The 17304-nt window shown below is 45.7% G+C and overlaps 1 protein-coding gene across 1 annotated transcript in view; it reads left to right on the top strand.

Moving 5' to 3' along the window:
* Positions 1-12976, top strand: part of CMTM8 (CKLF like MARVEL transmembrane domain containing 8) — a 74091-nt gene extending 61115 nt beyond the window's left edge. Inside the window, exons 3-4 of the mRNA XM_026649343.1 lie at positions 10573-10689; positions 12146-12976. Of these exons, the coding sequence (XP_026505128.1) occupies positions 10573-10689; positions 12146-12229 (201 nt within the window). The 3' untranslated portion in view covers positions 12230-12976. The remainder of the gene's footprint in view (positions 1-10572; positions 10690-12145) is intronic.
* The last annotated feature ends 4328 nt before the right edge of the window (positions 12977-17304 follow it).

Genomic DNA, 17304 nt, shown 5'->3' with positions numbered 1-17304 from the left:
CAATGAACTTTAACCTGTATTTACAAAACACTCTGAATAAAAAACACTCGGTTGCTCTTAAAACGTGACTTTTCTTGCTTTAAGTTTTGAAAATTCAGTCACTAGTTCTTCTTCGAGTGCTTGCTCATATCGATTCCAATTAGGGTGTGCGCGCGCCGCGTGCACGATCGTCGGAGAATTTTCTACCCTAGCAACACCCGGTGGGTCGGCTGTGGAGCCCCCTGGAGTGGCGCCTTCATGGCGCTGGATATATACCCCAGCCGACCCAGTGCCCCCTCAGTTCCTTCTTACCGCCCGTGACGGTCGTTGGAACTGTGGAGCGCGGCATAGCTGTTCTCCACTCTCCCTAGCTTTACTTGTTCATTCTTGTAGATAGTTGTTGGTTATATACTTTTAGATTAGTAGTTTGTTGTTAATAGTTTTGTAGACTAGTTATAAATAGTTAGCGGGGGTTAAGGGGGCTATTATCCCCCCTTTTCCCCCACGGCGCACAGCCAGGCTCATGCCCAAGGCTCCTGGCTTTAAGCCATGCGTGACCTGTGCTAAGCCTATGCCTACGGGAGACCCTCACGACTCTTGTCTGAAGGTTTAGGGGAGTCTCACCAGACGGACAAGTGTAAGATCTGCAAGGCTTTCAAGCCCAGGACCAAAAAGGAGCGGGACTTTAGACTTAAGCACCTCCTTATGGAGGCAGCACTTAGCCCAGATCTCCCTTTGGCGTGCCAGCGGCACCTTCCGGTACTGCACCGCGAGTAGACGCGGATAAGGCCCCACGGCACCATCCTCCCTCGGCACCGCATCTGCCGCAAGCCCCTCGGCGCCGTTCCCTGTCTCCGGGACATAAAAGACCCGCAAGACCCAGGTAGAGCCGCGTCCGGCTTCGGAGCGCCAGAGGGTGCAGGCATCGTCAACACAGTTGACTCCGGCACCGGGTGTAGGGCCATTGAGTCCGGTGCGGACTGGCTCACCGCCTCGTCCTGTGGTTGAGCTCTGTCTCCCTTCTACACCGGAGACTTTTGCAACGGCGAAAGACCTTATCGCCCTCACGGAGCCGGCGCCGTCTCAGCCCGCGGCACCGCATCCCCTTCGCACGGTGCAATCCAGGGGCAAGCCTGCCCTGATACGCCCTCCATCTCCGAGCGTGGACTCGCGGCACCGCTCCCGGTCTCAGAGCAGGTCCCGACGCCGCTCGCAGTCCCGGCACCGATCTTCATCTCGGCACCGGTCGTACTTGCGGCCCAGATCTTCCTCCCGGCACCAATCTACTTCTCGCCACCGACCTGAGCATCGGTACCTGTCGGAGTTCAGACGCAGTTCCCGGCACCGGTATGAGCACCGCTCCCATTCACGAGGCCGCTCCCGGCACCGAGTCTACAGACTGTCTTCGTCTTCGCGATCCAGATCTGGATCCCGGTACCGGCATGGCCATCGGCACCGTTCTTGATCCCGGTACCGCTCACCGGCACCGCGCAGAGACCGCTCGCCTGTGGACCGGCACCGCTCGGCACCGTACCAGGACAAGCCCCTGCAATCACGCTCGGCACCGCCCTGGCCCTCAAGATCGGCGTCTCGCTCTTCGGAAGGGGCTTCCCGATCAGCATACCCTGCTCAGGGTCAGCTGCAGACGACTTGGGTCATTGGCAGGAGGGGGCAGAGGACCCTAGACAGGACCCTGCACATTGGTCTTTCTGGACCCCATGGGCATATCACCAAGCTCAAGGGGCTCCACCAGCGGCCTCTCGCTCGGCACACTCTGAACCCAGGGTACCTGAGGCCACCATCTCCCGTCCTCCCCCAGGGGGAATGGAGGCTCCAGTGCCGACACCCACGCAGGCCCCAGACCCCGGTGCAGGGGATCCTGCACATCAGGGACCCTTGGAGCCGGACCCTCATCTGGATCCTTTACCCCGAGGCGGCCTCCTCATCCTCCCCAGATGAGGCGGTGGCGGGTACAACAGCCTCAGGCCCACCTCCAATAGACCTCCGTGCCCACCAAGACTTGTTGCGTAGGGTGGCACGGAACATGAACCTACAGGCTGAGGAGATAGTGGAGGTGGAGGACCCGGTGGTGAGCATCCTCTCAGCTGATGCCCCATCCCGGGTGGCGTTGCCCATTATTCGTACAATCCAGGCTAACGCTAATGCCATATGGCAAACCCCGGCCTTCATCCCTCCCACTGCCAGAGATGTAGAGAGGAAGTACTTTGTCCCCTCTAAAGACCATGAGTACCTCTATACACACCCTCCGCCTTGTTCACTAGTAGTCTCTTCAGTGAACGCAAGAGAGCGTCATGGTCAGCAGGCGGCAGCGCCCAAATCGAAGGACGCCAAACGCTTCGATTTGTTTGGGCGTAAGGTTTACTCAGCGGGGGGTCTGCAGCTCAGAGCCGCAAACCAACAGGCGCTCTTGAGTCGGTACAATTACAACTCATGGAATTCCATGGTAAATTTAAAGAGTTGGTCCCCCAGGACTCGAGAGAAGAGTTCGGGGCCCTAGTGGAGGAAGGTAAAAAGGTGGCTAGGACCTCCTTGCAGGCCTCCCTGGACATAGCGGACTCTGCCGCCAGGACACTAGCGTCTGGGATAGCCATGAGACGCGTCTCCTGGCTCCAGGTATCGGGGTTACCGCCAGAACTGCAGCAGACCCTGCAAGATCTGCCGTTTGAGGGCCAGGGGTTGTTCTCGGACAAGACGGACTCTCGGTTGCAGAGCCTCAAGGACTCCAGAACCATCATGCACTCCCTGGGGATGCATGTCTTAGGCCCCAGCCACAAAGGTTCTACCCTCCTCCTCCTCGTCCAAGACAGGACTTCCCCAGAAGGCGGGGGCGAGGTGGTAGACGGAGGTCGACTGGCCCCCAACCCGGTCAGAACCAAGGCCCTCCTAGACCGCCTTCAGGACCTAGGCAAAATTTTTGAAGGTGCGCTCGAGGACGGCGTGCCAGCCACTACCCAGGATCCATTCCCTTTCTTTCGGGATCGCCTCTCCCGTTTCCACCGTGCTTGGTCCCTTATAACCTCGGACCGTTGGGTCCTTCGCACGGTGGAGAGGGGATACGCTCTCCAGTTTTCTTCGTTTCCCCCCCTTCCATCCCTCTCTCCCTGTCCCTCTTCAGGGACCCTTCTCACGAGCATCTCCTTATACAGGAGGTTTTTGGGCTCCTCTCTATGGGGGCCATAGAGGAGGTTCCGCCAGAGTTAAGGGGCAGGGGGTTTTACTCCCGCTACTTCCTGATCCCCCAAAGCAAAAGGGGGTCTGCGACCCATTTTAGATTTACGCGGACTCAACAAATTCATAGTAAAGTTGAAGTTCCGCATGGTCTCCTTGGAGACCATCATCCCTTCCCTGGATCCTGGAGACTGGTACGCCACCCGCGACATGAAGGACGCATATTTTCATATAGCAATCTACCCCCCCCCCCACAGGCGCTTCCTTCGATTTGTAGTAGACAATGAGCACTACCAATTTGCCGTCCTTCCCTTCGGCTTGTCCGCGGCTCCGAGTGTGTTCACCAAATGTATGGCTGTCGTGGCAGCATACCTTCGTCGACAAAGGATACAGGTGTTCCCGTATCTAGATGACTGGCTGGTGCGTGGCCGCACCAGGGAGCAAGTTCAAACTCACGTCCAGATAATACTACAAACATTCCACGAGTTAGGCATTTTACTCAACAAAGAAAAGTCCACTCTGGAGCCAACCCAGAGAATAGAGTTTATCGGGGCAGTCTTAGACTCCAGACTCGCCCGAGCTCTTCTGCCAGACACTCGGTTTCACACCATCACAAACATTATCCACGGACTCCAGGTCTTCCCGAGCACCACAATAAGGACGTGCCTCGGCCTGTTGGGACACATGGCCTCTTGCACTTACGTAACCAGGCATGCCAGACTTCGGCTTCGCCCACTTCAGGCCTGGGTATCATCAGTGTACCGTCCTTATCGGGACAACCTGAACATGGTGGTCACGGTTCCGAACTCGGTCTTGACCTCTCTCACCTGGTGGCTGGATCACAAGGCGGTTTGCACAGGAGTGACGTTTCACGCCCCACAACCCTCCCTGCACCTGGTCACGGACGCTTCATCTCTAGGTTGGGGCGCTCACCTCGGGGAGCACCATACCCAGGGCCTGTGGACCGCATCCCAACTAGCTCTGCACATCAATGTTCGAGAGCTGATGGCGGTGCGCCTAGCCTGTCAGGCATTTCTTGGTCTCCTACATGGCCGTTGCATGTCAGTCCTCACAGACAAAACTACGGCCATGTTTTACATCAACAAGCAAAGAGGAGCCCGGTCGTCTCTCCTATGCCAAGAGGCCATTCGCCTGTGGGAGTTCTGCATTGCCCACTCAATACATCCCATGGCATCGTTCCTCCCTGGAGTCCAGAACACTCTAGCGGACCGTCTCAGCAGATCCTTCTAGACGCACGAGTGGTCGATTCGCCCGGATATCATCCATTCCATCTTCCAGAGGTGGGGATTTCCCCAGGACGACCTGTTCGCCTCACGAGCCAACAGGAAGTGCCACGTGTTCTGCTCCCTCCAAGGGCGATCTCCGGGCTCCCTGTCAGATGCTTTCCTCCTATCGTGGAGAGACCAGCTGTTCTACGCTTTTCCTCCATTTCCACTGGTCCACAGGGTACTGCTCAAGCTACGCAGAGACAAGGCACGTATGATTCTAGTCGCTCCAGCTTGGCCAAGACAGCACTGGTACACCACGCATCTGGAGCTATCGGTACAAGCTCCGATCACGCTTCCCTTGTGCCCAGACTTGATCTCTCAGGACCACGGCCGACTCTGTCACCCTGACCTGCAATCGCTCCACCTTACAGCGTGGATGCTCCATGGCTGAATCGGACAGAGCTACGATGCTCACATCCCGTGCAACAGATTCTACTGGGAAGTAGAAAGCCCTCTACACGGACCACTTACTTAGCCAAGTGGAAACGTTTCTCCTGTTGGTGCGAGCAGCGGGCCACGCCCCCCTTGTAGGCGTCTATTCCACTTATACTTGAATATCTCCTATCCCTAAAACAGCAGGGCTTGGTGATATCTTCGGTCAGGGTTCACCTGGCCGCTATATCGGCGTTCCACCCAGGAGAACACACTTCCTCGGTCTTCTCTAACCCGATGGTTGTCAGATTCCTCAAGGGCTTAGACCGGCTATACCCACAGCAACGTCAACCCGTTCTGGCGTGGGATCTTAACCTGGTTCTCTCCAAGCTCACAGGGCCCCCGTTCGAGCCATTGGCTACCTGCTCACTCCTTTACCTATCTTGGAAGACAGCCTTCCTTGTAGCCATCACTTCAGCGAGGCGTGTTTCTGAAATCAGGGCGCTCACGTCTGAGCCTCCATACACAGTCTTCCATAAAGACAAGGTGCAGCTTCATCCCCACCCTGCCTTTCTTCCCAAGGTGGTATCAGCTTTTCATGTGAACCAAGATATATTTCTCCCGGTCTTCCATCCTAAGCCGCACACCACCCGTCAAGACCAGCGTATGCACTCCTTGGACGTACGCAGGGCCCTTGCTTTCTATATTGAGCGTACGAAACCGTTTAGGAAGACGACGCAACTCTTCGTTGCAGTGGCCGACCGGATGAAAGGTTTACCGGTCTCCATGCAACGTCTCTCCTCTTGGATCACATCCTGCCTTCGTGCTTGCTACGACCTGGCCGGTGCCCCGACACCACGCCTCACCGCCCACTCCACGAGGGCCCAAGCCTCCTCAACTACCTTCCTGGCTCACATCCCGATCCAGGACATTTGTAGAGAGGCGGTTTGGTCATCGGTCCACACCTTCGCCGCTCACTATGCGCTTGTACAGCAGTCCAGAGACGATGCTGCATTCGGATCAGCGGTTTTGCACTCAGCGATGTCTCACTCTGACCCCACCGCCTAGGTAAGGCTTGGTAGTCACCTAATTGGAATCGATATGAGCAAGCACTCGAAGAAGAAGAAACGGTTACTCACCTTTGTAACTGTTGTTCTTTGAGATGTGTTGCTCATATCCATTCCAAACCCGCCCCCCTTCCCTACTGTCGGAGTAGCCGGCAAGAAGGAACTGAGGGGGCGCTGGGTTGGCTGGGGTATATATCCAGCACCATGAAGGCACCACTCCAGGGGGCTCCACAACCGACCCACCGGGTGTTGCTAGAGTAGAAAATTCTCCGACAATCGTGCACACGGCGCGCGCACACCCTAATTGGAATGGATATGAGCAACACATCTCGAAGAACAACGGTTACAAAGGTGAGTAACCGTTTCTTTTAGATCCAGTTTTCCAGCTATTTCATGCTCTATTGACATTGTGGCAAGTCCAACAAGTCTCTCTTGCACCATTGTTGAACGCAGATATGTTTTTATCAATTTTAACTTTGAGTCGCTATGTTCCCCACTAGCTACGGAAACTGGCAAAGTTAAAAGAATGCGTAGAGCTATAAAAATATTTGGAAAATTGTCTGAGTTTATTTTCACAAACAAACTTCAGTACTTCTTCAGGAGTGGAATGTTTCTTAACTTGTCTTGAAAAAGCCTGAAGCTCACTACACAGATCTGTAGCATCGATGTCTTTTGAATTTTCATGAGTCAATGCCGACTCCAGTTTTATACAAAATTATTTTATCTGTTTTGTTGTTTTCTTTTGTAAGCTGTGGAGATCATTTAGAAAGCCAAATACCGACTCTAGCTGCTGCTGCTGCATCTGTTGAAATCTTTCGTCAACCGAGTGACTAGCAGTATCAAGAACTGCGAAGTAGAAATTCACTTTGAACCTTTGTTTTGGGTTCTGAATGGGTGTGTCTCATCCTTCATACGAAAACTGCCGTTTCTTTTGCCGAATACGAACTGGCTCTGGTTCAAATTCTGTCGGAAAGTCTATTTCTTCAGCATGCTCGAGAGAATCTACCAGTGTTCTTTTGAACCCTTCATCACTTCTGAATTCCTCCAGAATATTTTTAGTTTGCTGCAGTTTTTGAATAGCAGAATGTATGTTCAAGTTCTTTTCCTGATGCTGCTTACTGGTGAAGTTAATCTCGAAAAGGATATTACACCACAAAATGAGTGAAGTCACAAATTTGAACTTGGAAAGGCCATTTGCAAGAGCTTCTGCATCTGAACGTGCCATATTGCCAGATGATCCAGTAAAGGTAGTATCATCAGAAATTACAATTAGGGCATCATAAATGTTTCCAGGTTCATAGCAAAGAGGCTTCAAAGCATCAATGCGACTCTCCAATCTTGTCTGACTAAGTGGTTTTACAGTTAGAGAGTTCACATGCTGAGTCAGAATCTCCCAACGGCGTGTTGAGCCTGAGAAAAAACACATAAACACGTTGCACCAGGTCAAAGAAACTTGCCTCCAAACAGCATTTAGGAGCATCATTGACAACCAAATTCAGAGAATGCGCACTGCAAGGAACGAAAAAGGCCCTAGGATTGATTTCCATCATTCTCGTTTGCACACCATTGTCTTTACCCTTCGTATTACTCCCATTATCATAGCCTTGGCCACGTAAGTTTTCAACAGATAATGACATTGTTTCAAGTTCTTGTAGAATAGTTTGTCATAAATTCTCCAGTCGTCTCCTTCAGTGGTATGAAACCCCAAAAATGTTCCTTTATGAGCACTTCAGCATTATCTTCATCTGCAGACTTTTCCATATCCACAAAACAAATGATCATCGTCATTAGTTCAACATGACTCACATCTAGTGTACAGTCCAGTATTATTGAAAAGTAGAAGCTGCCCATTCTGCAAAATACAATTTTCTTTTTAATGGCATTTGCTAGGATTTGACAGTTCATTCTGCATATTTTTTTCCTAAGTAATGAACCTGTGTTTCATGATCAGTTATTTTACGTAGATGCTCCTTCATGACTGGATCAAACAAAGCTAGGTATTCAACAAATTTTAAAAAGTTTTTCCATTACCTGGAGTGTATAATTTTTTTTCATTTCTACCATGGCTGCGGAATGCTAAATTTTGCCCACCGAGAACTCTCACTAAAGCAATCAGACACTCTAATATTTGTTGCCAATATTCTTTTTCTTTGATCACACGTAATTTTTCTTCGATAGTTTTTCCTTTTTTCAATCGTAGTTCAAATTCTTTCCAATTTTGAAAACATTCCAAATGTTCTGTACTACTTTCATGTGAAGAGAGAATTGAAGATATGTTTTTCCAGTCCTTCAAACCATTTTCAGTAAGTGATGTACCAATTGCTTGATTTCTAAACAAGTTGCAGCAAAAGCAAAACAGAGTCCTTTGACACTGAATATTATAACCAGTTTCGATGAATTTCTTCCCCATTAATGAGTTTCCTCTTGTAATGCTGAGCAGAGAATTTTTCTTTTATTTCCATCCTTGGGGAAGGGAAATTCATGAACTTGTTCGGGTCCATGTTCCACGAGAATTTGCCGCACACTGTCATCAGATCTGGGCCATGAAGCTGGGTCCCCATACTGTAACTTGTTTGTAGCTTCCTCATCCTTTCTTCCTTCTACTTCATTTACTTCAATTTCTGCCTATCTCTCTGAAGGTGAATAAATTTTCTCCACTTCCATATCAGTCTGATGCTGTGAGCTGCCTCCATCTAGAAGTAAGTTTCCATCATCTTGAGTTTCCAAACTGCTTTTTTGTGGATGTGAGCTACCCTCATCTCCAAGTAAAATTCCTTCATCTGGATGCTGTGAACTGCTTCCATCTTTATTTGGATTAAAGAGAAGATATTTCAGGAAGGATCCCTGCTGTTTTGCTTGGTCCTTTTCCTTCTCGGCCTTTCATTTACAATACTTGGCTCCTGAGGGTTTTCTTTTTCCTCTTTCTGCCTTGGGGCATTTGAATATTATGTACTGTGCTCCCAACTGCAAGCATTATAGCGTTAAGGATGGCTGACACACCCACCACATGGCTGGCGATTTAAACCACATTGCAGCCATCCCAACACATCTTTTCACTGCTTAAAGATTCAATGATTAGTAACATACACTCACCTATTAAAACAGTTACAGCATTTACATGGAAACAAAATGATCTTTTTCGACATGATAACCCGACACCGGTTGTTTGGAAAGTAATCCCCTTCCTCACGGTTACCCACTTGAAGTGTGACCTCATCACTTTTGTAGTCTGTTAAGCATTAATGCTGTTACTTTTATTTTGTGGACCTTATTTATTACATGTGAACCAGTTATAACAAAGAAAAGTTCATAATTATATAGCCCGATAATAACGCTAAGGTTTAATAATGCTTAAAGATACTCACATTTTCGATTTTTGATGCCAAAGAATAAAGACTAACTTCTTTCAGCATTATAAAACACAATTTTCCACAGTATTCACTCGATTCTTAACCATCTACCTGCGGCATGTGTTAAAATGACTGTTTAACATCTGTCAACTCGTGATATCTCTGCTCCACATGAATTTCCGGCTATGCGACCTGGATGTATATTCGAGTTAGGTGTCACTAGCATTGCAGATCTTGCTGCTGGCGGATGTGTTTAATTGTGGCTGAGTTATTGCTTATCAAAATTGCGGAGTGGGTCATCTTGACCCTCCATCGCAAACTGAAAAAAAAAATAGCTAAAATCTTATTTATTTTTGCAGTAAATAAAAGATTTGGCATATTAATAAATTCTCAGAAATGTAGAGAAATGAATTATAATTCATATTCCCTCTGTACGCACACGAGAATTGAAATAATGACATCTTCGTTATTTTATTTGTATTTTTTTAATTGTTTCCACCCCCCCTCGAATTTGGTACCCCATTTAGTTTGCACCCTAGGCAACCGCCTAGTTTGCCTGCATGGACGGGCCGCCCCTGCTTCTGTCACAGGAAAGGGGGCCAGACTGCGTGATGGGAGACTTCATCTTGGAAGAGTGACTCCCTTCCCCACCTGACCTCCCCCAAAATGGAGGAGCATAAAACTGTGCAAGCATTCTGACTGTGGTTAATTCATATGCAGAACTTTCTTCATGTTTAGAAACTTAATCAAGTGGCTTTTTATTTTTATTTTTTTTGGTGTATTGGTATTTGTATTTCTGTTGCCTAAAATATTGATATAATAAAGCCTAATTCTGCCTTCATTTTCACTGTTGGAAATCCACGGACTCCACTGTCTTTAATGGTGTTACTCTGGATTTATTGTGATGTAAAGGAAAGCAGAATTTGTTTCAATAGTTGTATTAAAATACATAAAATTTGACTGTGTTCTTACTAATATCCAGAGTTACAAGGTGAAACAATTAAGATTACGTTCAAATGTTGTTTATATTAAGTTTCATAAGTAGCACTTGCCATTATAGTTATAACACTGTTGGGTTATTTTAATTACAGCAGTAGTAAGGATAATTGGGAATTGTATTTCAGCTACATGGTGTGGGGGTGTTCACACGAGAGGCCAACTTCTCCTCACAATTGCATCAGTGCATCCCCCCTGAATTCAGTAGGGTTTCAGATATAACTGAGAGGAGAATTTTTCCCTGTAGTTGTAGCACATGGCAAGTAGAAGTATGTACTCAATATCAAATGTTGTTTAATTTTTTATTTTTTTTCCCCTGTCCTGGCCTAGGGTCTATGCTTTAATGGAAGTGCCTTTATTTTGTACCTCATTGCTGCCATTGTAAATTCATCTTCAGTTACCAATGAGCAGAACAGCCACAATTACAACAGCTGGGCAGCTTCTTCAGTGAGTTATTTTAAAAAAATAATTAAAAACGAATATATTCTATGTATGACAACGTTACATTGAGAATGGAATTTTCAAAAGTGTGAGCTGAAATGGGAATATCCTGTTTTAGGTTTTGTAAATCTACAGAGCTCTCAGCCCTCCTCCCCCTCACCCCTCACCCCCGCCAGGGCCATGGGGGGGGCTGAGAGCAGGGGCGGGGTTTCAGCCAGAAGAGGCGGGGCTGCAGTCGGAAGAGACTAGGCAGGGGCTAGGCTCCACAACGGGAAACATCACCCGCCACCCATGTGGAGGACCTCTTCTCTCTCACCTCCCTGGTGTTTAGTGTTTTATTTCCCTCTTGGCACCTCATAATTAAAGGCCTGTCACTCAGTGGGTGTTGCTTTTGGCTGGAACTTGTTTGGTGCTATACAAGTTGTGCTGATTCGGGTTTTTAAGCAGAATGCATTAATGCTCCACAGATCAGTCAGATCATCTGAGATGTCCTGGGACCTCTTCTGATAGCTTTTAGTGCTACTTGCACATAATGCTGTTTAACTGTTAATCCTGGATTATTACTCTGAGAGCTTGTTAAACGTTCCTCCATCCCCTGCTTATTCCTAAAAAGAGATTTTTAAGAATTCAGTAGTAACAAAATCATCTCCACCCAACATGCTCTCATAACTAAAAGAAAGCATTCAGGTTTTTGTTCATGAGCAGTTCAGGAAAGACTCAAAACTTCCCAAAACTAAGAATGCAACAACATTCTCACGGTGTTCTATATTAACCATATTTTACACCAATTCCTACGATTTGTTTGGTGCTTCTGGTTAAACAAAGCTCACCAACAGATGTTATATACTCTTTAGCATCATTATACAGGTGTCTAATCTGAGCCCTAATTCTTCTACCCTTATACATGTTCAGTGGTACTTTGCTCCAGTAGTAAGGGTGACAGAATCAGGCCCATGACAACATATAAAACCAGATACATTGTACCTGTTAACCCTGGTTGGTCCTAAATTTTCATAATTGCTTAACGTAAGCTGTCTATTTTAAATAACTTTCAGTGATAACAGAAGCCTTACCATTGGCACTGGGTGGTATTAAAATATATAGAATAGCTGATGTGCAGCTATTCGAGTAATACATAAAAAGTTTAAAGGAGAAGGGGGAAGAAGTATACAAGAACAGTTAAAGCTTGCAAAAGTTAGGTACTGTATTTACAGTAATGGTCTGACTCTGTCACCATATTCACTTTGAGTAGTGCCTTCCTCCATCAATATGGTCCTATTGGAATAATAAAATAAGTTGCTTCTCTTTGTGAGTTAAGTTGGCAGGATCAGATCCTAAATGAGCACCATTTTTATTAATGTAACTATTTCTCTTCTATCGAATCCTTTTCATAAAATTAAAATGCTCTAAAAAGATACTATTTTTTTCTAATGTTTGTTTTTTCTTTTCCCTCTCTCTATAGTTCTTCGCCTTTGTGGTTACCTTCTGCTATGCAGGAAATGCCTATTTTAGTTTTATATCTTGGAGATCACGGACCTCACAGTAAATATTTTGTTTAAAAAAAAAAAAAAAATGTGGATATAAGATCTCAGGAAGATTGTACTATGTGACCGAAAGGTTGGAGTTTTGTATACTACTTTTCATTAGAATTGATGAGAAAATTATTTAAGCTGTAATTAAAATGGATACTTATTTATAATATACTATTGCCTCTAGTGATGACTAACAGATTTTCTCTGTATTGTATGATAAAGTAGTACAAGTAGCAAAATTTCATACTGTCTTTTATCTTTTAAAATTAACATGGTATTTTCCTAGAAATTATATAGCTATAGTAATTAAGCTGCTAATAAAACCTACTCAGATGATGTGCCAATTTTTTCAAATTTAACTATTTTTAAATGTCACGGCTGTACTTTCTGAATAAATGCCACAAAATAAAAGATGAGATTTCGATATTATCTCATTCTTTGTGTGCATGAAAAACTAAGCACAAGAATGCTTTAAAATAAATGTCCTGAGTTTGAATGTATTCAACTTTTTTGCGGGGGGGAGAGACACTTTTTTTTCATTCAGATACTATGCAAAACCCTGATCTTCCCAATTTGTGTATTCCATTCCATCTACAATCACCTTTCTGCTCTCCAACGAGGAGTGCTGCAATAGAGCCTATTAACTGAGCTCCAAAATTAGCCAGAGGGACTGTTGCGTCAAGAAGATGAGCACATTACCTTTGATAGTGTTCTTGTACCCAACAGGCCTAAGGATCACGAGATGTGGAGCCAAGAACTGAGCCCAGGTCTCTTGGTTTTTTCACTTGGCTTAAGTTGAGCATATTGAGTATATCATTGAACACCTACTGAAGATGTTGCCTCTTGTTTGCCAATGGGCACTGAATAGAACATAAATCTATCCCACCTGCCACAGGGTCACCTAAATGCTAGTAAATAATATAAATGTGTTCTCTATAGGGTAATCGCCAGAGTGGAGGTGGTAAGCATGAAGAATTCCCTCCAACCTTCCTTCGCCTACCACCAGCATCTCCAAGATGTTAATTTGTAAATTACCCTTTTTTACTTTGTATCTCTCATTTTTTACATATCTTTTGCATTGGTGAAGTAGAACTGCAAGTGAGTGACTCATAACTGACAAAGCTCTGCTACCATAGCCCCAGGGATTGCTTTTTGTCAATGTAGCTAACGTTTGTTTAAGGAGGTGGTGGTCCTACACTGACAGAAAAACCTCTGCCAGCATAGCTACGCGGGTGCAGTCTTCGTAATATAGACATGCCCTCTATCCTGATTCACACCTCCTTAAAGAGCTAGGTTTCCCCAATCCTGTACATCTAGTCAGGGCCGGCACAACCCACTAGGCGACCTAGGCGGTCGCCTAGGGCGCTACAATTTGGGGGGTGGCGGCCGCAGCAGTATTTTGGCGGCAGGACCTTCTGCCACCTCTGTGGGGGGCGGCATTTCGGGGTGGGACCTTCTTCCACCTTGGGCGGCAGAAAAGCTGACAGTGCTCCTGCATCTAGTACTATTGTAACGGGTAAATCCCTTCTCCTGCACTTCAGAAATCTTTGACCGTTCCAGCTGTTGAAAATCTAGTTGACTCAATGTTAAGGTTGATTTTTGTCATTGGTATTGTTAGTAAAAACCATGGACAGGACATGGGCAATAAACAGAAATTCACAGAAGCCTGCAACCTGTCCATGACTTTTACTAAAAATATGGGGGGGGACTAATAGGCAAAGCTCCAACCTTACCCCGGGCAGCAGCTCCAGCCAACAGTCATGGAGGTCCATGAAAGTCATGGAATCTGTGACAAAATCATATCTTTACTCATTATAATTTGTATTAGGGAAATCTGAGGGTTAAAGGAATAGAACCTGTTTGAAGTACATATTTCTCCCCTTTAAATAAGCTAACTACACCTCTACCCCGATATAACGCGACCCGATATAACACGAATTTGGATATATCGCGGTAAAGCAGTGCTCCGGGGGGGGGGGGGCTGCGCACTCCGGCGGATCAAAGCAAGTTCGATATAACGCGGTTTCACCTATAACGTGGTAAGATTTTTTTGGCTCCCGAGGACAGCGTTATATCTGGGTAGAGGTGTACTATGCCTTCTCACATGTTTCACATGTTGATCTCAGAGTTGATGTATCTGCTGAGTGGCAAAATCCTTCAACATAAGGGAAGCCAAGTTATTTAAATACTTGCATTTATTACATGTCTGTTTGTGCAGTAAAGATCAAATACTGGACTGCCCCCTGTGGTGGCAGTGAAGACAAATGCATAGTTGTTGGCCTATCTACACAGATCAAAGATTTTTGTCATTAAAATTTTATAGGGTCTTCTGGTGGTTGAATAAATATCAAACATATAAAAATGGTCCAAATGATAAAACCTGTAAATATGCCTTCAAATGTAGCTAAATTCAAAAACCTTATCAGTGATTTCCCATCAATGGCTATAGAAATCTAATAGAAATTCACTCTCAGGTGTAATTGGATTTACAAAATCTCAGCCCAGATGTATATATGCTCTTTTCCCTCCCTAATTAAATATGGATGAGAAAATTAGTTTGGATTCTGTCATACAAGTGCTAAAACAGAAGTGTTGTGGCTTTAGGTACAACCGTGCACTCCTAAAGATAGAAATAAACTTTATTTAAACCCCCCTCCAACCATTATGTAATTAGCTTGTTAGCAAAATACTTAATAAAATATTGATGAAGTAGATAAAAAGTTAATATTTTTCTCCACTTAGTTTTATATTGCAAATTTAAAAAACTTTCTATTAACATGTAACAAATTCTCACTGTAAAATATCTAGACTTCTACTCAAGTTAAGTGCTTGTATATTGTGGGATGCTGATGTCAATTTATAGTCACCAGGACTCATTTTACAAAAAGCTTATTTACAATACCCCTTATTATCATATGTAAAGCATGTGACACGATGCAAGTAAATCAAATAAAAAAAATTATAACCAAATGTTAAACCTAAAACTCAGTACAGTGAGGTTCCGCTACCTATGTTCTAGAGTGAGGAATTTGTACCAATCTTCACTGTAAGCTGTTGCCTCTATTCCTGTGCATGCAAAATACGACTACATGCATTACTCAATCAGCCTTACTGTGGTGGTGATACTGTTCTCCAGGGACTGAGCTCAACATAGTGGTGCACCAATCACATGTGTACTCCCCAGCCACTCATGGAAAATGGGGGAGAACTATGAAAACTGAGCCAGTGGTATGGAAATCTCCAGATTCCCTAACAGAAAGAGGAGAAAAGCCACTACTAGAATCTTCTTCCAAAGGGGAGGAGAGAAACACACACCCAAGAGTACTGAACTTGCACTCTGGAGAGAGATGGAGAAGGAAGAAATCGTCTTACTGGTCAGCAAAGAGTAGAGGGGATATTTTCCTCCTATGTAAACTCTTGACTTTAAGCCATGATCCATGTTGAAGCCCCATTAATGTTGTGAGGTTCTTTCTTTCTACAACCATTCAAATCTCTCCTCCTCAACTAGCCAAGGAAATCTCTTGAGTGATCGATCTCTTGCACAATGAGAAACAGAGGGCCAGTGCTAGAGTTGTAGTAATTATTCACATGAGTACTAACAGCATATGCCAGGGGTGCCCAGCCTGAGCAGGAGCCAGACTTTACCAATGTACATTGCCAAAGAGCCACAGTAATACGTCAGCAACCCCCCATCAGCTTCCCCCAACCTGCTCCCAGTGCCTCCCACCCACCAGCAGCCCCGCCGATCAGCGCCCTCCCCCTCCCTCCCCATCAGCTGTTTCATGGCATGCAGGAAGCTCTGGGGGGGAGGGGGAGGAGCGAGGGCATAGCAGGCTCAGGGGAGGGGGGTGGAGTGGGGGCAGGGCCTGTGGCAGAGCCAGGGGATGAGCAGTGAGCACCTCATGGCACATTGGAAAGTTGGCGCCTGTAGCTCCATCCCCGGAGTTGGTGCCTATACAAGGAGCCACATATTAACTTCTGAAGAGCCGCATATTGTAGGAGCAGAATTTTATAATGTCCCATAAGAATTAATGTATGATTTGATTTCATTCTGTCAGCCACCCTTTTTGAATAGCAGAAAGAAATGACAGACCAGAACGATCCTTATGACTGATTATGGTCACCTTTTTGTTTTAGGATAAGTTATAATGTCTACTATGGTTTCCTATATGTATTACAAATTAGGCACTCTAGTTAAATATACATTTCTTTGTTTTAAGGTTTTAGTAAGTAAGAGACAGGATCTTGTATTGTATCTATGTTAAGGAGATTAGAGGAATGTTGAGGGCCTGAAGCCCCAATGTGAATTGTTTTAGTTATAAGATTTAGCAAGATTTGATTTACAATGTATTCTGCTAAATATACAATACTGCTGTCTGTATACTTTTGAAGGTTTCTGTAAGAAATTGTTTGTGTGAATGAGGAATGCATGCATCAGAAAAAGATAAGGTGTGAAAGCCACCACAAATGTCCAGATGGTCAAGAAGAAGTGAGAGACTTGGAAAGACCAGGAGACAATCAGAAAACATCCATTGTATCCGATGCTAAACACGTTAGCAGCATTGACGACCTCCGAGGTGACCCCCGAAGGCGAGACAACAAATAGGAGATAATGATGGGAAGCCCGATAATAACCATCAAATGATAACACCACTTAAGGACTAATGATTACAGGATGACATTGCAAAATGCATGGACTCAAATGGGAATTTACAACTATAAAGCTGGGGTGTTTTGCTATGGAATTCTGGGTTCAGTCCTGCAAAGCCTCAGAGCATCGGATCGCGACCGACAAGAGCCCAGCTCCACACTCGTACTCGATCTAACTGGCCATTAGATTGACTCGAGCTACAACAGACTGGTAACTATGAACATCACTGGCAGTACTGTGTGTGTGTGTGTGTGTGTGTGTGACTGAAAAGCATATGCTAACTGTCGTATTTTCAATAAATGCTTCGTATTTGCCTTCCTCTATAAAGATCCTGTGTGCTTTGTATGAGCATAACAATATGGCTCCAAAGCTACAGGTTGGCCACCCCTGGCATATGTCATGCAGAGAGACTGGCTGTTCCCTTTTCTGAGGTATGTC

The sequence above is a fragment of the Terrapene carolina genome, unplaced genomic scaffold, assembly GCF_002925995.2.
Source record: "Terrapene carolina triunguis isolate 2854851 unplaced genomic scaffold, T_m_triunguis-2.0 Scaffold84, whole genome shotgun sequence".
Taxonomy (NCBI): Eukaryota; Metazoa; Chordata; order Testudines; family Emydidae; genus Terrapene; species Terrapene triunguis.
The sequence above is the reverse complement of the archived record's forward strand: the minus strand, read 5'-3'. Positions and strand labels throughout refer to the sequence as shown.